The sequence below is a fragment of the Seriola dumerili genome, unplaced genomic scaffold (genome assembly GCF_002260705.1).
Source record: "Seriola dumerili isolate Sdu_G_001 unplaced genomic scaffold, Sdu_1.0 BDQW01000108.1, whole genome shotgun sequence".
In the NCBI taxonomy this organism is placed as follows: domain Eukaryota; kingdom Metazoa; phylum Chordata; class Actinopteri; order Carangiformes; family Carangidae; genus Seriola; species Seriola dumerili.
In genome coordinates this window covers 1,218,911-1,241,351 of record NW_019174363.1, presented here as the reverse complement: position 1 = coordinate 1,241,351, position 22,441 = coordinate 1,218,911, and the positions used below count along the sequence as shown (strand labels likewise).

Here is a 22,441-nt window from a genome sequence, read left to right as displayed (position 1 = left end):
TTTCACTAAGGAGCACTGTTTGATGAGGGAAAAAAAGATTTATTTTAGCGTCAGGCCTTTCGCGCTCAGATTTTTTTACAATATATATGGCAAGAATCATTAACAACATGCTAACTGGCTTTCAACATTCCTCTGACTGCAGTTTGTTGTTGTGTTGTGTCTATCATACGATGTTGGTGCTGTCTTACTACATCATGAAAGAAAGATGGTTCATCCCATCTGCTGCCAAGGATTTTTTCAGTGCCTGCTCCTTTTACTCTAAAATAGATATTCACAATAGAAAGACCAACATTACGACTCACTACCTATGTGAACATTTAATATTGTGATAATTTGTCACTCCCATTAGGGAAAATCTATTTTTGCTTGATAATTGACACCATTAGGTTGTAGGTCAATATAGGAACTTGAGTTTAATTCAAGGAAACAAAGTCTTGAGGGTATGAATGAGTTTTATCCCTGGATCTGTCGGGCTAAGGACAGCGCATGTGGTCACACTGCCCTCTGCTGCCCAGTACAGTCCATGTTCATGCTGCTTATATTAGAGCGGAACGACCATCCAGTATTCCACACTTATACAGAACGTTCCACAGAGTCACTATTTATTCAGTAATTAGTGCATTAATGATTAATGAACTGACTGTAGAACATGCCAAGAATGTTGTAGTTTAAAAATAAGTGGATCATGTGCAGGTTTGGAAAGCTTCTCGTTTGATGGCGTGCCATGACATTATATTGATAATACAGTACATTGTTTATCATTGATATAGGGACTAAATGTAACGTCACCAATAATAGACTTTTGATTTTTCAACCATCAGAACTGATTGGGTTGAAAAATGGAGACCAGATATAAACAGGTGATTAACATTTCATAAACACACATTATACAACTTTGGTGCAGGTGGAAGGCAACAAAATAATCAAAACATAGTCTTAGTCAAAAAGTTGTTTTTATTTTTTAAAATTGTTGGACATTGCATGCGAAAAGAAACTTCCAACTTTATTCTTTAAGGGTCTAAATTATATTGCAAAAAATTATTAGATAATACAGCTTTGGGCAAATCTATTCTCACAACAGAAATAAGCACGAAAATCAACAACTTGAGTGGACAGTCTTCAGACGTGAGGGCTCATCCACTCGAAGCCACTTCAAAAGGGTAGTGCTGGGGGAAGTCATGGACAACCTTCAGGGCTTCATTATAGAGCTCTAAATCTGTGGGACAGATGGACACTCATCAGTGCTGCTGTGTTACAAACACCTCATCTGTTCATGAAATGACACCTACCAAAAAGGATGCCCTTGTCCTCTCGTAGCATGTGGTATGTTGTGGCCATTATTCCTCCTTTGTTGGACACCATACCAATCACCTCCACCACGCCGCTCAGCTCCTCTTCAAGCTGGAGAGATAAATGTACTTAAACATGTTTAAATTGTTGACTGAAAACAGGTTTAGCCTTTTATTCTAGAGCTGTGCAGATGACACCAACACACACTATTCAAACACATGCATGCAGCAAAGGGTCATGGGTCAGACTCAAATCCGTGCCACTGCCTTAACGGTACATGCTCTACTAGGTGAGCCACCAAGGTGCCCCAGTTTTATTTTCCATATAAAAAGAAATCAGCAAAAGGAAATTTGAATTCAATTTTCTAAAATTGTATTTTTCATTCATTTGTCACAATGTATAATTGAGATTTTGGTCTCATTTTTTTTAAATTTGTAACTATGGACTGTTACAAATTCTATTAATGCCCTGGCTTGCTTGAGAGGGCGGGATCTAAGCAGCCAGCTCAACGTGGAGGTGAGTTACACCAGCTATTTTTTCCACAGAGCTTGATAGCTACATGCAGAGCATTCATAAAGTCTTCACTTTTCATGTTATGTTTCAGCCTCATGGTAAAATCAAAAATTCTACAATTTCCCCTCATCAATTTACACTCAACACCCATAATGACAAAGTGGAAACAGATTTTTAGACTTTTTTTTTCAAATTTATTAAAAAGTAAAATATGGCGAAATATCACATTGCCCTGTGTATTCAGATACTTGACTGTGACTCAGGTTCCTCCCTTTCTCTGGATCATCTCTGAGATGTTTCTGCACCTTGATTGGAGCCCACCTGTGGTAAACTCACAGCTGATTGGACATGATGTGGACAGACACACACCTGTCTATATAAGATCTCACAGCTGACGATGCAGATCCGAACAGAAACCATGAGGCTGAAGGAACTGCTGCAGAGCTCAGACAGGACAGTGTCAGGCTGACCAATCAGGTCTTCCTGCCCTCTCAAGCAAGCCACGGCATGAATAGAAATTAAAGTATTCAGATTTTTGAATTTCTATCCAACAGTCCTTAGATGGAATTTTCAAATTAAACATTGATCTGACAAATGAAAAATAGATACAAATTTAAAATTTTTCCTTGTTAATTTTAATATTTCAATATAATACGAACATATGATGAGTATTATATGGAGCCAATTTGAGTAGATATGTTTGTGTAGTATACTCATTCAAGACAAAGGTCACAACTTACACAGACAAAGGAACTCACTTCCCCACAGTTCCTCACTGTTCACACCTGGGGACAACCCGCCCCCAGGGACCTCACTTATCAGTCAGTGTTGGTCAGTGTGTGACATGTGACCCCCCAGGGTGTCACCAAACAAAAGTTGTCCTTCTTTGCTCTCTCTCCTCTTCTCAGCTTGCTCTGGAGAGCAGCTCCTGCTCTCTCCTCTCTGCTCTTCAAAGGGCAACAAGGCCCCAGCCCAGGTCAGCCCTGCTACCTGAGAAACTAGCTCTCTTACCGGCCTGCTCACAGCAGCCTGCAAACACTCTTCTCCTCAACAGCAGCACCCTGCTTTGGATTAACTGAGAGTGAACCAAGTTCTCTTCAGAATCAGCAGCTACAACAAAAGGCCAGCCAGCTGATTTTCCAAGCAACAGGAGTCACAGCAGCATTGTCTGTCTGACAGGTGACGCGAAAACTGTGCAGACTACTGATTGAGAGAACTGCCACTTACTGTGTCATCATTGTGCAAGACGGGCCATTCTGAACACACCCACACAATCTGGTGACAGTGGTGAGGTTGGTAGCAGCTGCTGATGGCAGGGAGGCTAGACCTCAGAGTACCAGCATCTCTCCTGCTGTTACAGCTGAAGAAAGCACAATGCCCCAATAATGTAGTAACAACTACAGATGGGCTTCACAGCTGCTGTGATCCCATCGCAAGATGATTTCTAGCATTATTATTGTTTGAATACATTCCTGTATGTCCCAAGTTCATCCTCAGTCATGTAAAAGTCTCTTAGAAAATCAGCTGCCTGCTCCATGTTTAACAGTTCTGCTTACTGTTGTGACCATGACTCTGTTGAATGAAACATAAGCTGCTTTTTGTCCTTTCTTATTTAGGAAAATTATTCTTTTAAACATTTATAAACAACCCAGTCACATCAGTACTGCCCTCTAGCTACAGTTTGTGTCGATCTGAGAAAACCCCTGAAGGTTTAACGACACTTTTTGCAGTTCTGAAGTATTTCCAGACCCATAGAAGACTTATGTTATATCTGTAAACAAAAAATATACTTGATAAATAACGATTTTGACCTATCTCCCCCTTGTTCATTTTGTACAACACTTTACAATGTAAAGTGTTGTCTTTACAATGTAAAGTGTTGTACATTTACATTTGTACAATGTACAAATGTAAATGTAAACACAATATAACATGAATATAGACATATTTAGTTGCTAATGAAACATTTATTTTATTTCACATCATATAAATTGAGTCATATCCAGCAGCCATCTTCATTTGGATAAGGAAAAAGAGTCGCAACATCTGTCTTTTTTAAAGAAAAAAAAGACAGATGTTGAGACTTGAATATACTGGTAAATACACATAAGGCTAGTTCTCTTGGAAAACAGGCTGGTTTACATCGCTTCCTGTTTGGAAGAGTTATTAAACCCAGTCTAGAGAATCAACACGTCACATAGGTATTGCCTTCAGTTTTAGAGAAGTAACGTTAAACCGTCACTTAATGTACTCACGGGTTCGTTGAGTTCAACTGTTGCACTCTTTCCTTCTCCGTCCGACACAGTGAACGTTTTTCCTGTTGGGTGAACCTAACAACGCATGGAATAACCACTTTATGTTACTGGCATCCACAGTGCAAGTCACCATGTTTACAAACACACTTTAATTTAAACTAGCTGCAAATCACACGAACCTTTTCCACACGCCCAACGAAGCAAACCGGTCTGTTAATGTGCTGTGACAGCATAGAGCAGTTTATTCTTGGTTTTGGGACGTCCATTATTCCTGCCATTTTACGAGTTGGAGTCGATGGCTTTACTGAGCTCGCATAATGCTGAATAGCGCGGGAAATACTTCGTTGTATACTTTTGTTTCACACGGTGGCCCGAGCGGGTGGAGTATCTAAAATGACGCCTAAACCCGCATTGTCTTGTAGTTACGGCAAACCCAGGAATTTAAATCGAACGCCCTCAGCTTTTACTATGACACATCCGTTGTGCTCTGACATTTTATTCCCCAGAAACATCAATGGATGGTTCCGACACATGTTTGCAATCTGCAGCGCAACCGACGGTGGCATTTATAGTTTCTACACGAGCACGGACCATATTGAGGTCAGTGACGTCACGTTATAACATAACAACATGGATGATCTTGCACGGAGGAAGACAAAAAAATAATTAGGTTATATTCAGTGGTTTATAGTAGGTTGGGGAAACTAAACCAACACTTGGTAGCTCACAAAGTGGAAACTAACCGAAGTAAACTAAACTTATTGGCAGTAAAAACCTTACGGAGCCATGAACTGACTTTACTCTGAACTTCTGGTCAAGACAAAGTAAGACACGGCGACAGTAAGACCGTCACTTTATCACTTCATCGCATAGTTTTCATCTTGCCTGCTCAAAGTAGACTCAATAAAAAGAATTTGTGGTGTCGTATCAACAAAAATAACAAATAGCTATAAGCTGTGCAGCGCTGTGGCGTGTGACATTGAGTAAACAGTGGATTTAGTAAACAGTTGCTAATATTGGTTCATTTGAAAATGAAATCGAAACCTAAGTGACCTGGCGATATGTATCAGGTAAACGTAATTCAGAATCAGTATTCAGAAGCTTAATGTTCAATTATTTATTTATTTATCTATTTATGTGTCTTTTTAGGAAGGCTCTTTTCCTGTAATGTAGCTCAAATGTAAAAATGCTTTCAAATTTGTTTTCTTTTTCTTTCTTTTTTTTTGTTAATGCTTTATTGTTCAAAATATTTTCCATATCAACTTATTAAAATAATTTAACATTGAAAATGGAGGAACTTCTGAAATAAGATACATATTAAAATATGAACAATACATACAAATTAAAAAAATACAATCAAAGGAAATAAATGCAGCATATAAATAAGGATGATGAAACGAATATAATAAACAAAAGTATTTCAAAAGGACTAAAGGACAAAAGAAAACTATATACATAGGGGTACCATGAAAGAAAACAAAGATATTAAAGGAAAATGTTTAAGGCTTTACAAGTTACTATTGTTTTTATTGCTTTACTGTTCTTAGTCCATGTAATCAATCAATATAATGTCCAATTATTATTTTGAATTGTTATATGTGTGGTTTCTTTTTAATCAGTTTGTATTGGCAGCTTCAGTATTTTCCATATGGAATAAAAAATATTCAAAACAAATAGTTTTTACAATCAATATCATTCTCATCATAGAAATATATCTAACCAAAACAATTTAATAGACAGGTACTCATAAAATAAATGACTCTCAGTTTTGCAATTGCAAAGTACATTTTCCATCAATATTGTCTCTTAACCTTGAAAGTACCTAGCTCACAGAATAAATTGAATGTATAATTTAAAATGGAACTTCTCTAATTTTGTTTATGACACAATTTTTTTTTATAATTACAAATGTTTTTCCATTAAATATTTTCAAGTGTAGAGTTCCAAAACAGTTTGGCAGGAGGAGCTTTTTGTCTGTGAAGCACACACCATCCAACATAATTATACTTTTAAGTTGTGAATTTTATTTGTTTTCAACTTTGTGAACAAACCTGTAAATGAAGTCGTAATTCAGTGAAATGATAATTTCTAATACTGGTTTCTAACAATTCAGTGTGACGAATTTAACACTGGCAGCTCACATGATCTAATGGCTGCTGGTCTAACCTTTAATTTCTTTTATTGACAGAGAAGAATCATGTTGAGTTTCCTTGGACTGCGTAAAGAAACAAAGAAGTCAACATCTGACAAGGAAGTTGATGGAGGCTTTGTTATCATCGGTGAGAAACACACGCTTATATGAACATGAACCTGACATTGTGGTGTTTGGAGTAACACCATATTTGGCTGTTTAAGTTGCCTATAATAGTAAATAAGCAGTGGTAGAGTGTGGTAGGAAACATTTTTAGTAAGTTTAGTAAGTTGGATGGTCGGTTTGATGTGTTGGTTTGATATTATCCATCGTTCCCTATAAGCAGGGCATTGTTAAACTGACAGAATTCGGAGTGGAGTTTGGTGTGATGTTCCCTTCATTCTGCCTTTAACGATATGTACTGTATTAGAAAGTGGTCAATCACGTCATGTTAGAGTCACTTCAAAGCTCATTAATGATACAAAGAGACATAGAATAGATATCAAAGAAGCACACCGCACACAACAAAGAACACACAACCAGTGCAAGACAAACTGTACACATGAAGAAAAAAAACAGTGACAGTGACATGAAGAAACAACATCAGTGCACAGAAAAAACAGTCAACAATAGTGCAAAACAGTAACCTTTAATATTATAATGAGAAAGACAGTAACAATAACAACATGGGGAAATGACACCACTAGTGCAAATAAACAACTGTACAGATAAATAACTGCCTGTACACATTTTGATAAAAATATGGCTGTATGACAGATAGTCCTAGTGCAATAAAAAACTATGTTACACATCTACAGTATAGTGTGCATATTGGCATGAGAGCTGTATGAGGTATACTGTATGAACATGGATAGATAGCAGCAAAGTCCAATAGCAGCAGGGTCAATGTGGAAGTAATGGAGTGAGTGTGTTTGCAGCAGAGGTGATCAGTGCGTGACCCAAGTCTGAGTGTGGGATGTGAAGTGATGAGACCGTGAAGGGAATCGTACTAAAACCCAGAAAAAGCCAGTAAGAGGATTTTAAGTCAAGATTTATTTGTCAAAACAATATTTTAAATCAGTTAATAATCGTAACACATGAGTTAAGGTAGCAGACATTACAACTCCTGGAATAAAATGTTGGCAGTTAGCCAACATTGCATGACACTGGAAAAGAATGTGTACATAAGGGGTTTTGTTTTGATATTTGCCCAGTAGAGGTGACAACTGTATATATATCCTGCTTCTCTGGTTTGTCTAAGCCATCTGTTTCTACCCAAAACCACAAACATCCACATGGAGCAAGGTAAATCCTTAATTAAACCAAATTTTACTTCACTCCCAGAGAAGTGCAGTATTATTTGCTGTTAATCCTTCTCATGGCTTTAACTGGAAGAGCTGGTGGAGCTGACACAGATGGTCAGGAGCTGCATGTTATTTTTGGCAGAAGAGAGCAAGTGTGGGTGCCAGTCTTTCTCTTTCAGACTGAGATAACCAACTGAGCTCACAGACATTGACTGTAAACCTGCTGCCTACCATCTATAAAAGACGGCCTCATACTGTAGGCAGCAAAGTGCTGGTGAATGGTTCATATACACTCAAACATGACGTCCCAGATACAGCTCCATCAAATCTGCTCACCTGAGGTTTAGAGTATGAGGGGAGAATGCATTTGTCCTTAACTGTAAAGTTTTCTTTCTCATTCATGAACCATCAGGTAGATTTCATCTGATCTGATGGTACCAGGCAGGACTGAATAACAGGTGCATGGCTCCTCACTGTATCAGACAGGCCAGACCAAGCTCAGGCTGTGGAGGTTCGAGCAGGGCGAGGCTGCCGGTCACCTCTGCCATGTAGTGTCCCTTCTCTTCAGTGTGTGTAGTTGTCCAGGCAGAGAGCAATCCTGTGTGAATGGCTTAAAAAATCTCCCATCTCCCAGCATCGCCATCACTGGGCTCAGAAGCATCACTTGTGGAATATTTATGGATCTTGAAGGTTTATAACACACACTGCAGCTCTCTCATGGTAGGATAATCCAAACATCTTTTCATGATGATAATCTTTTCTTTCTCTATTTTTTACAGTGTAGAACCTTTCATAAACAGGTTTACAAAATGCTGAACAAAGAGAGTGAATTAAAATAGCAATAAAATCAAAGCGATTAAAACACATTAAAAACAAATCAGGGGCTCACAGACAAGAATACAGGATAAATACAAAATAGGAGGTGGCAATAATTGCAGATTGAAATCTTTAATCTCTAATCTAATCTAAGATTTAGAAACATTAACAGAATCAGTCATTCTAATATGATATGGTAAATGTTCCAGAGTTTTAGGGGCTATGAATGCAAGTTCAGTTTGACAGACACTGTTGAAGCTAGTGATGATCACAGAATCATGAAGGATTGTATGCTTTCAAAAGTTTAGCCATGTACTCAGGCCTTTCCATGCAGTGCTTTATAGATGATGAAATCATTTTAAAATCAACTCTGAAGTATTGTTAGAAGTCTGGCAGCACAAGCTGGAGTGGATTAAGTCATGCCTGAGATATGTAAGTGAGTTATTGTTATAGTACTCTAACCAGGAAGTTACAATAGCATCGAAGCTGTTAAAAATTGCTGGATTTGCCCCTTTAACTGTATCGGCACCAAAATGTGATGCGTTCTTTCCTGGTCCATGCCGAGGTTCTCTACCAGGTTTGGTGCAAATCTGTTCAGTACTTTTTGCGTAAACAAACAGACATGGGTGAAAACATGTCCTCCTTAATGGAGGTAATTAATCAAGAAAATAATTGTACATATGGGCCATTAAGTTAAGTCTCTGTACTCCAGCACATTGGATCTGAAATAAACTGATTTTTACTTTTAATTTGAACTTAAACTTCACTGCTAACTGAATCAGGATGTGAACATCCCCAAACCCCAAGAACTCACTTTGACTTCAGATTCACTGCTTCATGTTGAAAAAACACATCTGCAACCACAATAAGAGTAAACATGGCCGACAACAGTGAGAAACATTATCTGAGCTGATGTTGGGTCAGATGACTGTGGATATGATCTAAAGGCACACAAAGACGGCCCTGAGGAAAACTCTCTTCTTCCAGTGACATCAGTGTGAATGATTTCATTCTGTGGACAAAGTCAGCTTGGCCCTGGAGAGGAAGAGGAGGATAACAGCAGTACCTTCTCACTTTCTCCTCCCATCAGCACTTCTATTCACTCAGTGTTTCAGCCACTTGACGAGCGATCTAATGATTTGGCGCAGTGACAGCAGCCTGCTGCCAGGCCCCTTGCATAACCTTAAAATAGGTAGGGACATGGACTAGTCCAGAGGGTTTTATGTCTATGTTCTGGCACATCTGTATCTTATTTTGTCAATGTTGTTACAAACAGTATAATCAGTCAATAGCTACAGTGTTGTTGTAACACACACTCACTGAGCACTTTATTAGGAACACTGTAGTGATACTGGGTCAAGCCTCGAAACTTTCCTCTGAGACTGTTCTACCACATCTCAAAGGTGTTCAACTGTGGTCATGAAGGATGAACATGATCAGCAACAATACTCACATTCAGACCATGATTGATTGGTATTAAGAAAATAACATTCCCCACACCATCACACCACCAACACCAGCCTGGACTGTTGACACCAGGCAGGTTGGTCCATGGATTCATCTTGTTGACTTTAATTCTGACTGACATCTGAATGAATTTGGATCCATCAGACCAGTGTTGGTCTGTCTGTGTCCACTGCAGCCTCAGGTTTCTGTTCTTGGCTGACAGGAGTGGAACATGGTCTTGCAGTGAATGTATTTGGCTTAATGTTGACAATGTACAGTTTACCACAGTTGTACTTAATCACAGGATAAAGCAAAATTATCCCAGTTGATTTAGAAGAGTCTGTCCTGATCTTAATTCTCTCTGAGTAAATCTTATGTATGTGTTAATGTTGCCAGTGTGGTGGATCAATCTGAATGTTGGTGCAATGCAGTTTGGGTAAAATGCCACCAAATATAGCTGTCTATTCAGAAAGGGGCTGTGGCAAAGAACATCCTATGCCTGAGACACTGACTGTCCACATCTGTCTACATATATCTAGTGTTGGTCATGGACACATATATGCAGGAAAAAACCTTGTCTGGAGAGACCTGGAATGACCAACATGTTGCTTCTCTCACCCCTTTGGCATTCTTTGGTATAAACTGACTGTTTAGTTAAACTGAATCCTGAAAGCTTGTAATATCACCTCCATATCTCTTTGGCAGTTGGAGCTGCCATTTTGTATTTTTAGTAAAATGTTTTATATCTGCTTTATTTGCTCTGCAGGAGAGACATTTGAAGAACAGAGGAGGAAGATGCAGAACATGAACATCGCACACCCGTCAACAAATGTCATAGTGCAGCCATCAAAGGTGAGCTCATGAAATGACATTTAAAGAAGAAAACAAAGTGTTTTCACCAGAGGAGAGGACCTGGAAAGGTTTTATTCCTCTACCAAGTGATTTGCCTTTGAGACCAGTAGCATGTCCTGCATGATTCATACAGAACTATCTCCAGTGCTGTGATGCTGTCACCATGGTTACTAATTACTGTCATGGCTTGGTTATGTTCAAGTTTAGGAAAAGATTGTGATTTGGGTTAAAATAAGTGCTTTTTCAATAAACGATATTTGTTGTCATGGTTACAACATAACAACATGGTTAACTTTGTCGAACGCTCATGGATAATAGAAACAACATAAACTGCTACTTTCACATGGGAATCGAACACCACTCTCCTGTGTCATATTCATCCATCCACCACAGCCTCCTCCTGACATGGACTTTGTCTCTTTATACTACGTCACTGCACTTTTCCCTTTGCTCCTGTCGTAATTACTACAACCACTAGATGTCGCCTAGAAACAAAACAACTATGGGTCATAATAACCTGCTGCACAGACGACCTGTGGGCTCGTTTTTTACAGGTCGGTCTCCAGTTACCATGAGTCCCACAGTTGGTGAGTGCCTCATAATATAAAGTTGACTTCGGTGAACCCATATGTTTATGTTCAGGAGTTTTTATATCATTCACATATTGGTTTGTGTCACTATTTTCACTTTTACTTAAAGTCAAGTCATCAATATTTTTATATTAACTACTGATCAAATGAAATTTTTTGCATCTTCATGCTTCCGTACTGTCAATAGTAACACATTTTTAGCTGTAACTCCAGAATTCATACGCTAATTCTGACACAGTTTAACACAATATGTGTTAAGTGAACATACAGCGTCAACATTTTTCTCAGTAAATATATTTCTAATGGGGCTATTGACATGAAATTGTCACCAGATGTCAGAAACAACCCAAGTAATCCACACATACAAAGAAATCAAAACACATATGTTCATAAATTAAGTAATGTGTAATAAAGTGGAATGACACAGGGAAAAAGTATTGAACACCCTTATTGAAATTTATTTAATACTTAGTAGGAAAGCCTTTGTTGGTAATGAAAGCCTCAAGACGCCTCCTTTATGGAGAAACTAGTGGCATGCATTGCTCAGGTGTGACTTTGGCCCATTCTTCCACACAAACTGTCTTCTAATCTTGAAGGTTCCCAGGGCCTCTTCTATCAACTCTGATCTTAAGTTCTTTCCATAGATTTTCAATTGGATTCAAGTCAGGTGATTGACTGGGCCAGTCTAGCAGCTTCATTTTCTTTCTCTGAAACCAATTGAGAGTTTCCTTGGCTGTGTGTTTGGGATCATTGTCTTGCTGAAATGTCCACCCTCGTTTCATCTTCAGCATCCTGGTAGATGGCAGCAGATTCTTATCAAGAATGTCTCGCTACATTTCTCCATTCATCCTTCCTTCAATAATATGAAGTCTGCCAGTACCATATGCTGTGAAACAGCCCCACACCATGATCTTCCCACATCCAAATTTCACTGTTGGTATAGTGCTTTTGGGGTGATGTGTAGTGCCATTTCTCCTCCAAACATGGTGTGTGCTATGACATCCAAAGAGTTCAATTTTGGTCTCAACTGACCAGACTATATTCTCCCAGTATTTCATATGCTTGTCCAAATGTTGTGCAGCAAACTTTATACGAGCTTCAACATGCTTTTTCTTCAGCTTCAGCTTTGGAGTCTTGTGCAGTGAGTGTGCAGAGAGGCCATGGCGGTTGAGTGCATTACTTATTGTTTTCTTTGAAACAACTGTACCTGCTAATTCCAGGGCTTTCTGAAGCTCTCTGCGAGTGGTCCTTGGCTCTTGGACAGCTCTTCTGATTATTCTTTTGACTCCTCTGTCAGAAATCTTGCGAGGAACACCTGGTCGTGGCTAGTTTATGGTGAAATGATGTTCTTTCCACTTCCGGATAATGGCCCCAATGGTGCTCAATGGAACATTCAGAAGTTTAGAAATACGTCTGTAATGCCATCAGTATGTTTTGCCACAATAAGGTTGCGTAGGTCTTGAGAGAGTTCTTTGCTTTTACCCATCATGAGATGCCATTTGTGTGACACCTTGGTAATGACAAAACCTTTTTATAGGCCATCATTTAGGCATAAACCAGCTGATATTAATTAGCACTGATATGGGGCAGGATTGCTTTCTAAATACTGACAGAGTTCTCAACATATTCAAACTGGGATTTTAATCTCAGCACTAACTTGTCTTGGATATGTAAACCTCTAACGTCGTTCTGTCACAGTGCCACAACAAATAAGAAGCCCTGCAGTGTCACAGAGTAACCAGTGTACTTTAAACAAAGCACTGTAAAAAGTAATTATCAATAAATAAATTAACCTGAGTCTCAAGAATGTCTAATTTCACAGTGAGAACAACAAAATAAATGTGTTTAATAGTAGGATCAACAAGAATGTACGTTGTTTGATCATATGAACTTGTCAGCATTGTTGTTTGTTGTCTGATTGTGTCAGCTCTGGAAGTGAAACAGTAACACTAATCTCATAGGGATGCACTCATCCAACGTTTGATATCAGGATAAAATATCCAATACCTCAGCTCTCTGCTCATACTGACCACCAGACCAGGACCACTGACATTCTTGTCTGGTACACTGTACACTGACATTAAATCTGTGTCTCCTTTTCCTCACAGTCATCCTACACAACTCCAGATCAACCCACTGACAGAGTGCTCCCTGCAGCTTTACCCACCATGGGGCCCGTACTGGGACCCTCAGCAGTGGAAGCTGCTTCAGCTCTCCCAGATGTCCTTAGGGATGTTCCCTTCACTTTGGCTCCTCATGTCCTTACCATGCAGGCTGGATTCCCCCTCATCCCTGATGTGCTGCTGTCCCGGGACATTAACTACAACCTGGCTAATTTTCAGTATGACTTCACTTTAGAGAACTCTGTGCTCCATAATGCCTAGTCTGTTTGAATTTCAATATCAGGACTGTTATTAGGAGTTCATACTGTGTGGAATTATGAACGAATAAAAACTCACTAAAATTACATTAAAAATCAAAAAGTTGTAGAACTGCAAAGCATTGAATTTATGAAATTAACTCCCTGTTCATTAAATTTCAAAGTAAATCTTTGGAAATGAACTGAAGGAAGCATGGAGATCTGACTCACTGTAGAACTGATGATGATGAAAAGCTCTAACTTTATTGCTTTGCAGGAACTGAATGGACTTGTGGTTGAGTTGGCTTGTGTGAACACAGTCAGGAAGTACAATGTGTTCCAATGATGTTGTGTAACTGTGAACAGGATAATTATGGTTTATTACAACCTGCGAACACTGCTGCACAGAGGTCAACAAGGTAAAACCAAAAATAAACACACCTGAAATGTTGGTGTTAACCTGTCATTGCCAGCAATTATAATAAATATGATAGGTCAAAGTAGCTTCTATAATGGGCAGTGTGGGTAATAATGTTACCATTCCCCTTTGTTTTTTAACTAACCTTTCAACTTTGTTTACACCTATCTGATCATCTGGTTTCCTTTTACTAGAATTCTGCTGCACCCGGAACCTGACAGGTCCAGACAAAGTAACAGGCTTTTAGCCTTCTAGCGGTGTAAAACTCTGGGCTTGGGTTGGGTTCATGTTTGGTTATCCTCAAAATGCTGCCCGTCGTCTATATCTGTGTGTCTATTGTAGCAACTAGACTCTCAGTGACCACAGGGAGGAGTGAGTGTACAGTTGTAGCTGTTAGCTTGGCTAACTAAGCATACGTAAATATAACTTCAGGTCTAAGTTTAGGTCTCAAATTTGGCAGTAGCAGTCAGGTTCAGATGATTTGGGTTGTGAAGACGTGTGTACAGGCTACAGCTGCTGTCTCTTGTCCCACCAGACTTTTAGCAATGCCTCCATTTTTCCAGATCTCCATGATTAACTTGGAGAGTACAGTGCTTTTATTACACATATAAACTGTATTGTGACTACAAAAATAACACCCATTTGTACTAAATTGGAATTATCCTTCACGGGAAGTTGATATTTTATTGCATATGGTTCCATAGTCCTTGTGTCAGCTGTCTATTATTTATAATAGGGTGTCATTAAATTCACTATGAGAACTTCATTTTAGCTCATTTGAGGATATGTTACCAGGATGATGAATCAATAGCTTTATTCAAAGCTTAGTACTTGGACAAGGAATCACACAGACAACAAGACCAGGTCAAAACCTGGTACATGTCTGGACTGTGTGTGGTCGATGTGAGGAACTGAGGACGTAGGTGAAAACCACTGTAAACAACTACTGTCAATGGAACGTGGGTACATTTTGCTAGATGATGTAATACACTAATTAGCACATTCATGACATCATTGCGTCGTATGTGCATTCAGCCTAGAGTCAGCTGGTTACTGTGATCACATATACAGTGTTTTAACATGGCCCACTAAGACTACATGTTAACCAGCAGTCACTTCCAAGCTGCTGCTAAAGTCCTGATTTAATAAACACAATGTCATCTGACAACATCACCAAACATCACTTAAAGACAAAGACTGAGCTGTGATTTCAGCTAGATTTACTGTAACATGATCAGTTAGAAGAGACACAATATCTTTTTTATTTAGTCTCACACAGAGTACAGCCTTCGTTGGGGTAACAAACTGCTGCTGCTCCTCCTCTCTGAGACTCACTGAACAGAGAGGGCAGAACTTCAGACTCTCTTCTCTGGAAAGTTTCTAGGTTTGCTGCTAGGTGTTTTTTATTTAAGTCACTAAATCCGTCTGAAAATGAAAACTGTTGTGGCTCTGCTGTAAATACCTCCTAATGACATCAAAGAAAATGTTTGCTTTATAGAAAAGAGCAACAGCCAATGGGAAAAGCCCAACACTCAGCGGACCAATAGTGTAACTTAATCACAAACTCAACTCTATCACTCACTTACTTAGTCATGGATATTTGGGGGTGTAACAAAAATGCTGACCTTCTTCACTAGAATCACAGCATAGAAAGTCTCATCTGTTTATGTAGGAGCTGCAACATGAGGAGACTGTTTGAATGATAAAGTGAAAATGTGCAGTAAAAATTATTTTACTAACTACAGCTCTTATATGATGTCATTTATATGTTTGACTATATGCAGGAACAACACTTCTAACAAAAATTGTTTTTTTAAATATTTTACAGCTGTTCTTCCCCACAAATGTCCGCCATGCTTTTATTTTGCTTCCTAAATCGGCCTTCCTTTTGATCCAGCCTGTTTTTCTGCCATTATTAACTAATTTTACAATTTATTCTGTCTGTGTTTTCCATTGGTCTTTGCTTCTCCTGTGTATGGAACACACTTTTCCTTTCAATGCAGTCAATTATACATAGATCAGTTCTGACTTGGCTCAGTACACAGTTTGTGCACTTTTTAGTTCTACATACATTGTTTCAAGTTATGACAGCATGTACTGTACATAGGGTATACCTGCTGTGTCACCACTTGTTACATTTTTAAACACTGAATGTTGTGAACTGTATGAAACGTATCTCTTTTAATTGATGCTGAATAGTGATGTGGTACTCCACATAACAGGAAGTCACTAGAACAGCCTGATGTAATACATTAACTCTTTAGGCTTGAGAGCTGAGAGCTGTCATAGTCCAGGTGTTACTCAGTGTTTTTTTCTCAGGCATTGTTAGTGCCCAGCCTTGGTTTGTTTTTGCTGCAGCCTCAGCCAATATTTGAATATCAGCTTTTATTTGAGAATTGATGTACTTGCATAAATCTTAGTTGTCTCTTGTGCTTTGTTGTTGGTTAACTCAAAATATATAGGGGATTTCACTTCACCTTTCATTCATCTGTAGTTTTAAAATTGATGTGTTCATCCGGGTTTGATCATTTTCTCAATAGATTACATGAAGTTGGCTGGATTGATGTCTTTAATTTATTTTGATAATTACGAGTTTCCATGAATTTACCCAGTAATACTGTATTTGTACCGCTGATCAAATATGGTCTCTTCAAACCTGTTGTGCCTTTAACATGCAGTCCATACAGAGGCATACACTTCAAGGGGGGATATGTCTCCCTCAATATTTAGAACACGTGCAATTGCCCCCACCCCTCCCACATTAAAACAGTTAGAACGTTACTCATTGATGCTACAATTCTTCTGTCTTTTTTCTTTAGCATTGAAGTTTTTTTTTTTATTCCCAAAACATGAAAATGAATTATCCACACACCCACAGTGATGTGATCTCAATCAGTAGCACTGTGCACACACAGGCAGGTTGATAGCCATGGAGGAGCAGGAGGGGAAAAGAAGGAGCAGGTCTGATATTAGAACATTTTATCTCAAAAACTCTCAAAACCAAGTGAGTTTTGAGCCTCTAGGTGCTGTTTTTAGTTTACTTTAAGGGTGTTCTTTGATAGTTTGCTAACTAATCTTGAGGTAATATTACCTGCCCATAAAAGCTTGCTAGCTAGTGGAGTTAGCAGCAGACAAGCTAATGTCCAAAGAGTCAGAAGAACAGAAGCATGTGATTTGCTGACAGCGTGAATCAGAGTGCCTTACTGCATTACATTCCATTACATTTTGAATTGTCACCTGGAGCCTGAAATGTGTCCTCCCTTACATAAATAAAGTGATATTCACCATAAATTGAGGCTGAAAAGCCACAAATTGGTGAATAAAATTCATCAGAATCCAGCAAATGGAAAATTTCCAGAAACCTGTTTTCTGAGTTTAAGTATCTGTTGATGCAGGTATTGTGTTCTCTTGGTCGTGACCATGGACTATGGACTCAATTCACAAAATTACATTTTGACTAGTCAAAATGACAGTTAGAGATATCTGTAATTCAGTTTTGACTAGCCAAAATTGAATTACAGATATTTTCAATGACGTCACTGAAAAAAACATTCGACTCGTCACACATCTATAATGACAATTGCAGATATCTGCAATTCAGTTTTAACTAGGCAGAATTAAAGTTATTGTGATATCGCAAATGACATTTTGACTCTTCAGAATTGTTGTGCATGACGTTGCTCATGCAAAGCTTCCAGTTGGATACTGGCCTAGCAAACAAATCATTTGAACAGTGTTAGCAGAAGAAATGGCATTTGCTGTTGTGGATAAAATATGTAGAAAATGCCATGAAATAGAACGAGCTCATAACCAAGGAATTTGTGGGGAACGAGAGCTTCGTTCACTAGAAATTTAAGTTGTGTTGAACATTCATTGTCTCCAGACACGATTGCAAGTTGTTCCCGCCTACGGCAAGCCCTTCCTCCTACTTGCCATAACTTCTGACATAATTACAGATATCTGTAATATCAATTGGTCTAGTCATTACTCTATACTTCAAGATATCTTTAATTACATTTTATCTAGGCAGAATGAAAGTTAAAGATATCTCCAATTTGAGATATTTATAATCAAAATTCAGTTCAAGATATCTATAACTTGATAATAGATATCTACAATTAAAATTATTATTATCCATAATTCCAGTTTGAGATATCTACAATTTAAATCTGATTAGTCAAAATTCATTTCAAGATATCTATAACATCGTTTTGACTAGTTAAAACATAATTTAAGATAACTAAAAAGGACAATATAGATATCTTTAGTCATAATTTAGTTGCAGATATCCACATTTGACATTGTGGCTATCTACAATTGAATTAAAAGATATCTGTAATGAGAAACCCCATACACATGAATGTGAAATGTGACGTCATTTACCTAGGAAGAAAGAAGTTTTGGATATCTGAAATGACCATTGTGGATAGGAAGAATGTCATTGTGGATATCTGAAATGTTCATTTTGACTAGGAAGAATTGAATTACGGATATTGTAATGCATATCCAGACTAGCCATTAAATGTTAAAACGGCTTGTTATATACATCCTTTAACAACCCATTGAATTACCCAGGAAGTAGTCCAGGACCAATCAGAAAGTACTCATGGTGATTTGGTCCCACCCAGATTCCAACCTCCTCTGTCAGTAGTTAGGACTGACAGCTGCTGTCCTGGAAACTGAGGTAGAGGGGTCCGGAGTAGCGATATAGTGAACAACCAGTTTGACTAAGTACCGCGATAATAACAATGTTGGGGCAGAAAGTTAATTAACTTCACAGATGTGTTTTTTTTTGTTCATACTCAGCGGAGGAAACAGAAGTGTTACCTTTATAGTTGTCGTCGCTAGTAGCAGAAATGTAACGTTAACACTGTTTGGAGCGGACGTCGTAAATGAACTTAAAGAACTTTGGTAACTGATCCTGCAAAGTTTGTTCAAAATGAATAACGTGTAGCGTATACTGAAAAACAACGCCGTAAAGTTCGGTTGTGGTATATTCAACAGGACGTTTTATTCTACTTCTCATGTTTTCACATAAACAACTTCATCAAGTGACGGTGGCAGATCATGTCAGCATCAACAGCAGCAGCCAGCGGGTTAAACACAGCCGCTCCCCTTCAGCCTCCTGCGCTTCTTGTGGCAACACCACCACGGTCCGGTTGCAGCCTATCCGCGCCACGGTGCAGTACCAGCTTTTGCGTGGAAATCAACACAGCCCAACCCGCTCCGTTTCCTCCTCCTCCTCAGTAGCCGGGAGCAACACAGGACCGACGAAGTCCCGTTGCTCCAGTTCCGCCAACCCGAGTGCAAGCGGTACGGACGGTAGACTGGTCCCCGGGCGGAGACCTTCACCGCCGGACAGCAACAGCCCACTGAACGCTTTCCCTACGCGCCTGTTTCCAAAGGTAATAAAACCCTTTTAAGTGGTTGAAGTTTATCTCTACTGTACCCATCATCGTTCAGATAGCTTGGTGCTATGCTAAGTGCCGTTCCTGCCTCGTATGTTGCGACCGTCACACCAAACTAGCTTAAAAACCTGGTAAATGAATGGTTTCGGGGATGAATGAAGGAGATGCATGTATTTAGAAATGGGAACCAATAATTTCCAACAGTTACATGCTATTCTTCTATTCGGCTTGGAGAATGGTCGACCATCCAACATTGAACTTAAATAAAATCTCAACTTTATTCACTGTTCCCACCATTGGCCATCAAGCGTCACGTTGTGTTTTGGTGCGAGAAGCAAGTGCAAATAAGAGTCGAAGCAGCAAAAAATATAACGTTTTTTCTCAAACGAACACATTTTTGTATATAAGATGTAAACCGAATTGTAAAGCGGACTGTTATCATTCAGACAAAGGCGAAGATGATATTTTAAACCGTATCTAACTTCCACTGTAAGCCAGACGACCAAATATTGTCAACTTTTCCAATGCTAATTCAACTTAGCAAACCGTTATCTCTGTAGCTTCGCTTGTGCTGCCCATATCGGGGCATATGCACATGCTAGGCTAGTTGTCTAGCTTTCTAATTGGGTTAGAATACTCCGGATTTGATGTTTGACGCGTAAATCATAGAGAAGGTAAATATAATCGCTATATTTTCACGATAGGTCCCGCAGCCACCGATTCAATTTCAATCATAATAACAGTAATAATTTTAACGCTCCACATTTTGAGCTGGTATAGTGTGTTATTCGGGTGTTATGATGGCGTTTTGAACGTAATCATTTGATATTAGCTAAAACGATTGTTATTCCATTACATTGGCATTACCCTTGCTGAGGTAAATACGTTAGGATATGGATGCCTGTGTAGTGATGATACAGCTTCTCTGTCGAAGATTAAAAGGGCTCACTGATCTACACGATACGGATGATTAGCCAAATTTTCAGAAAATGCTGTGAACACTGAAAGCTTGCTATTAATTCGTCACTTTGAGGTTGTTTACCGTCATTGAAAGGGAAAAAATACATTGTCAGCCAGTAGGTCTATGGCTCCTATGGCAACACTGGGGCCTAGCAGTCTGTGAGATATAAACAGAGCCCTCTGGGCAAGCAGACCAGCCTCTGCAACTACATACATAAAAAATACTATTTGGCAAAAATGAACAAATGAGAATATACATCTGTCTACAGAGAACAATATAATGTCCTTGCAAATACATGAATTACTTTGGTGTTTTTGTAGTTAAGCCAATGTGCAGCTTGAGTCATGGCTATGACATGGTCTCTATATTTGTGTGAAGAGCCGTAATGTTTTCTTTTCTGGACTAAGATATTACAGACTATTATACTGTCACTGAGAACTTTATTAGAAACACCTGAACAACCGGTCGTTCATGTAATTATCCAATCAGCCAATCATGTGGCAGCAGTGTATGAACTCCTGCAGATCTAGGTGAGGAGCTTCAGTTAATGAGGAAAACTGTGACTCAGTGACTTTGACTGTGACATGATTGTTGGTGTCAGACGCTGGTCTGAGTGTTTCTCAAACTGCTGATCTCCTGGATTTTCCCCCTCAACAGTCTCTAGAGTTTTTACTCAGAAAGGAGCAACAACAAAAGCATCCAGTGAGCAGCAGCTCTGTGTTGATGTCAGAGGTCAGAGGAGAATGGACAGACTGGTGACAAGCTGACAAAAAGGCTACGGTCACTCAGATAACCACTCTTTACAACTGTGCTGAGCAGAGAAGCTTCAGAGTGAACAGCACATCCAACCTTCAACAGCAGAGACCACGTCAGGTTCCACTTCCTGTCACCCAGACCAGAAACTTGAGGCTGCAGTGGACACAGACTCACCAACACTGGACAGTTGAAGACCTGGTCTGATGGATCTGGATTTGTGCTGAGGCAGCAGATGGCAGGGTCAGAATCTGAATCCAAGGACCAACCTGCCTTGTGTCAACTATGGATGGTAATCAAGAACCGGTTCCAGTTGTGATCTGGTTCCAAATGGTGCAAACCATCAGAATCATATGACCATGAGCTTATCAATTTCTTTATTGATGCCGGTATGTTTTTTTTTTTAGAGCTGGGTGGCCCTATGTGCTCACTTGCATAGGGCTCCGCAAGGCCCCGTCTCCCTCTCATGTCAAAGTGGTTCACAGTGTTAACAAATTTGATGAGCAGAACTACCTTTTGGTAACTAAATAGCAGGACAGGGGAGTGAATTGTGGGAACACAAATCTCGGTCAAGGTTTTGTTACAACTCTCGATTAATACATGATGGAAAGCAACTGTTTCTCACTCTGCGTTCTTCTCTGTACTTGTGTTCTTGTGGACTTGTGAAATGTTCCAATTCAGAACAGTACCTGGGCTGAATACATGTCATACGAATGAATACGTAGTCAGTTTATCCAAATAATGCCTGTTTGGGAATTTGCATCGGTGTTTTGGGAGATGTGAGGACCATCCTGTTGGATGAGGTCATATGAGGAGCTCGCTGTCCGCCATCATCCTGGTAGGAAAACAGTTATATCTGCAAGCCCTTTGGCAATTTACCACGGGCTCTGTTGTCTGTGGTGTTTTGATATATGATGAAATTCCTTATGGAAGATGAAATTTGGGTCTGAGTTGAAATAAAATATTTGTTGTTGACAGTTAGATGAAGATGAAGATGAAGCTGAAGAAAGACATGATATGTTGAACAGTTTAACAACAGCACAGCCTCTGTGGGCTTCATACCACCACTTTTTAATAAAAAATAAATGTACATGAATGTCCATATTAATTTTTTTTTAGATTTTTCATATACATTACAGATTGGTTATGAATTGTATCTTTTACTACACTCACTGTCAATTATGTGTTTTTCCTGAATGTCAGTTTGTGGAGCTATTAGTTGAGACAGTTCAGTTGGGTACAGTCACATACAGTTGGGTACAGTCACATACAGTTAGGTTCAGCCAGGTACAGTCGGGTTCAGTCGGGTACAGTCGGGTTAGTGAGGTACAGTAAGGTTCACTCG

At 39.1% G+C, this 22,441-nt stretch overlaps 3 protein-coding genes across 4 annotated transcripts in view; 2 read left to right on the top strand and 1 right to left on the bottom strand.

Annotated features, from left to right (window-relative positions):
• Positions 1 to 934: 934 nt before the first annotated feature.
• rpa3 (replication protein A3) lies at positions 935 to 4,507 on the bottom strand. The gene is made up of 4 exons (XM_022746647.1): positions 4,238 to 4,507; positions 4,059 to 4,133; positions 1,290 to 1,401; positions 935 to 1,216 (listed from the first exon to the last, which is right to left on the bottom strand). The coding sequence occupies exons 1-4, from the start codon at positions 4,334 to 4,336 to the stop codon at positions 1,134 to 1,136; spliced, it is 369 nt and encodes a 122-aa protein (XP_022602368.1). The 5' UTR covers positions 4,337 to 4,507; the 3' UTR covers positions 935 to 1,133.
• Positions 4,508 to 4,650: 143 nt separating this feature from the next.
• On the top strand, positions 4,651 to 16,768 carry umad1 (UBAP1-MVB12-associated (UMA) domain containing 1). Of its 2 annotated transcripts, none has more exons than XM_022746645.1 (4): positions 4,651 to 4,882; positions 6,247 to 6,337; positions 10,522 to 10,607; positions 13,306 to 16,768. In XM_022746645.1, the coding sequence occupies exons 2-4, from the start codon at positions 6,256 to 6,258 to the stop codon at positions 13,579 to 13,581; spliced, it is 444 nt and encodes a 147-aa protein (XP_022602366.1). In that variant the 5' UTR covers positions 4,651 to 4,882; positions 6,247 to 6,255; the 3' UTR covers positions 13,582 to 16,768. The 2 variants fall into 2 exon arrangements, with proteins under 2 accessions (XP_022602366.1, XP_022602367.1); XM_022746646.1 differs by having other exon boundaries at positions 4,651 to 4,898.
• A 1,904-nt stretch (positions 16,769 to 18,672) lies between these two features.
• The window catches only part of glcci1 (glucocorticoid induced 1), a 45,311-nt gene continuing 41,542 nt past the window's right edge, over positions 18,673 to 22,441 (top strand). Inside the window, 2 exon segments of the mRNA XM_022746648.1 lie at positions 18,673 to 18,885; positions 19,027 to 19,379. Coding sequence (XP_022602369.1) covers positions 18,867 to 18,885; positions 19,027 to 19,379 — 372 coding nt within the window. The 5' untranslated portion in view covers positions 18,673 to 18,866.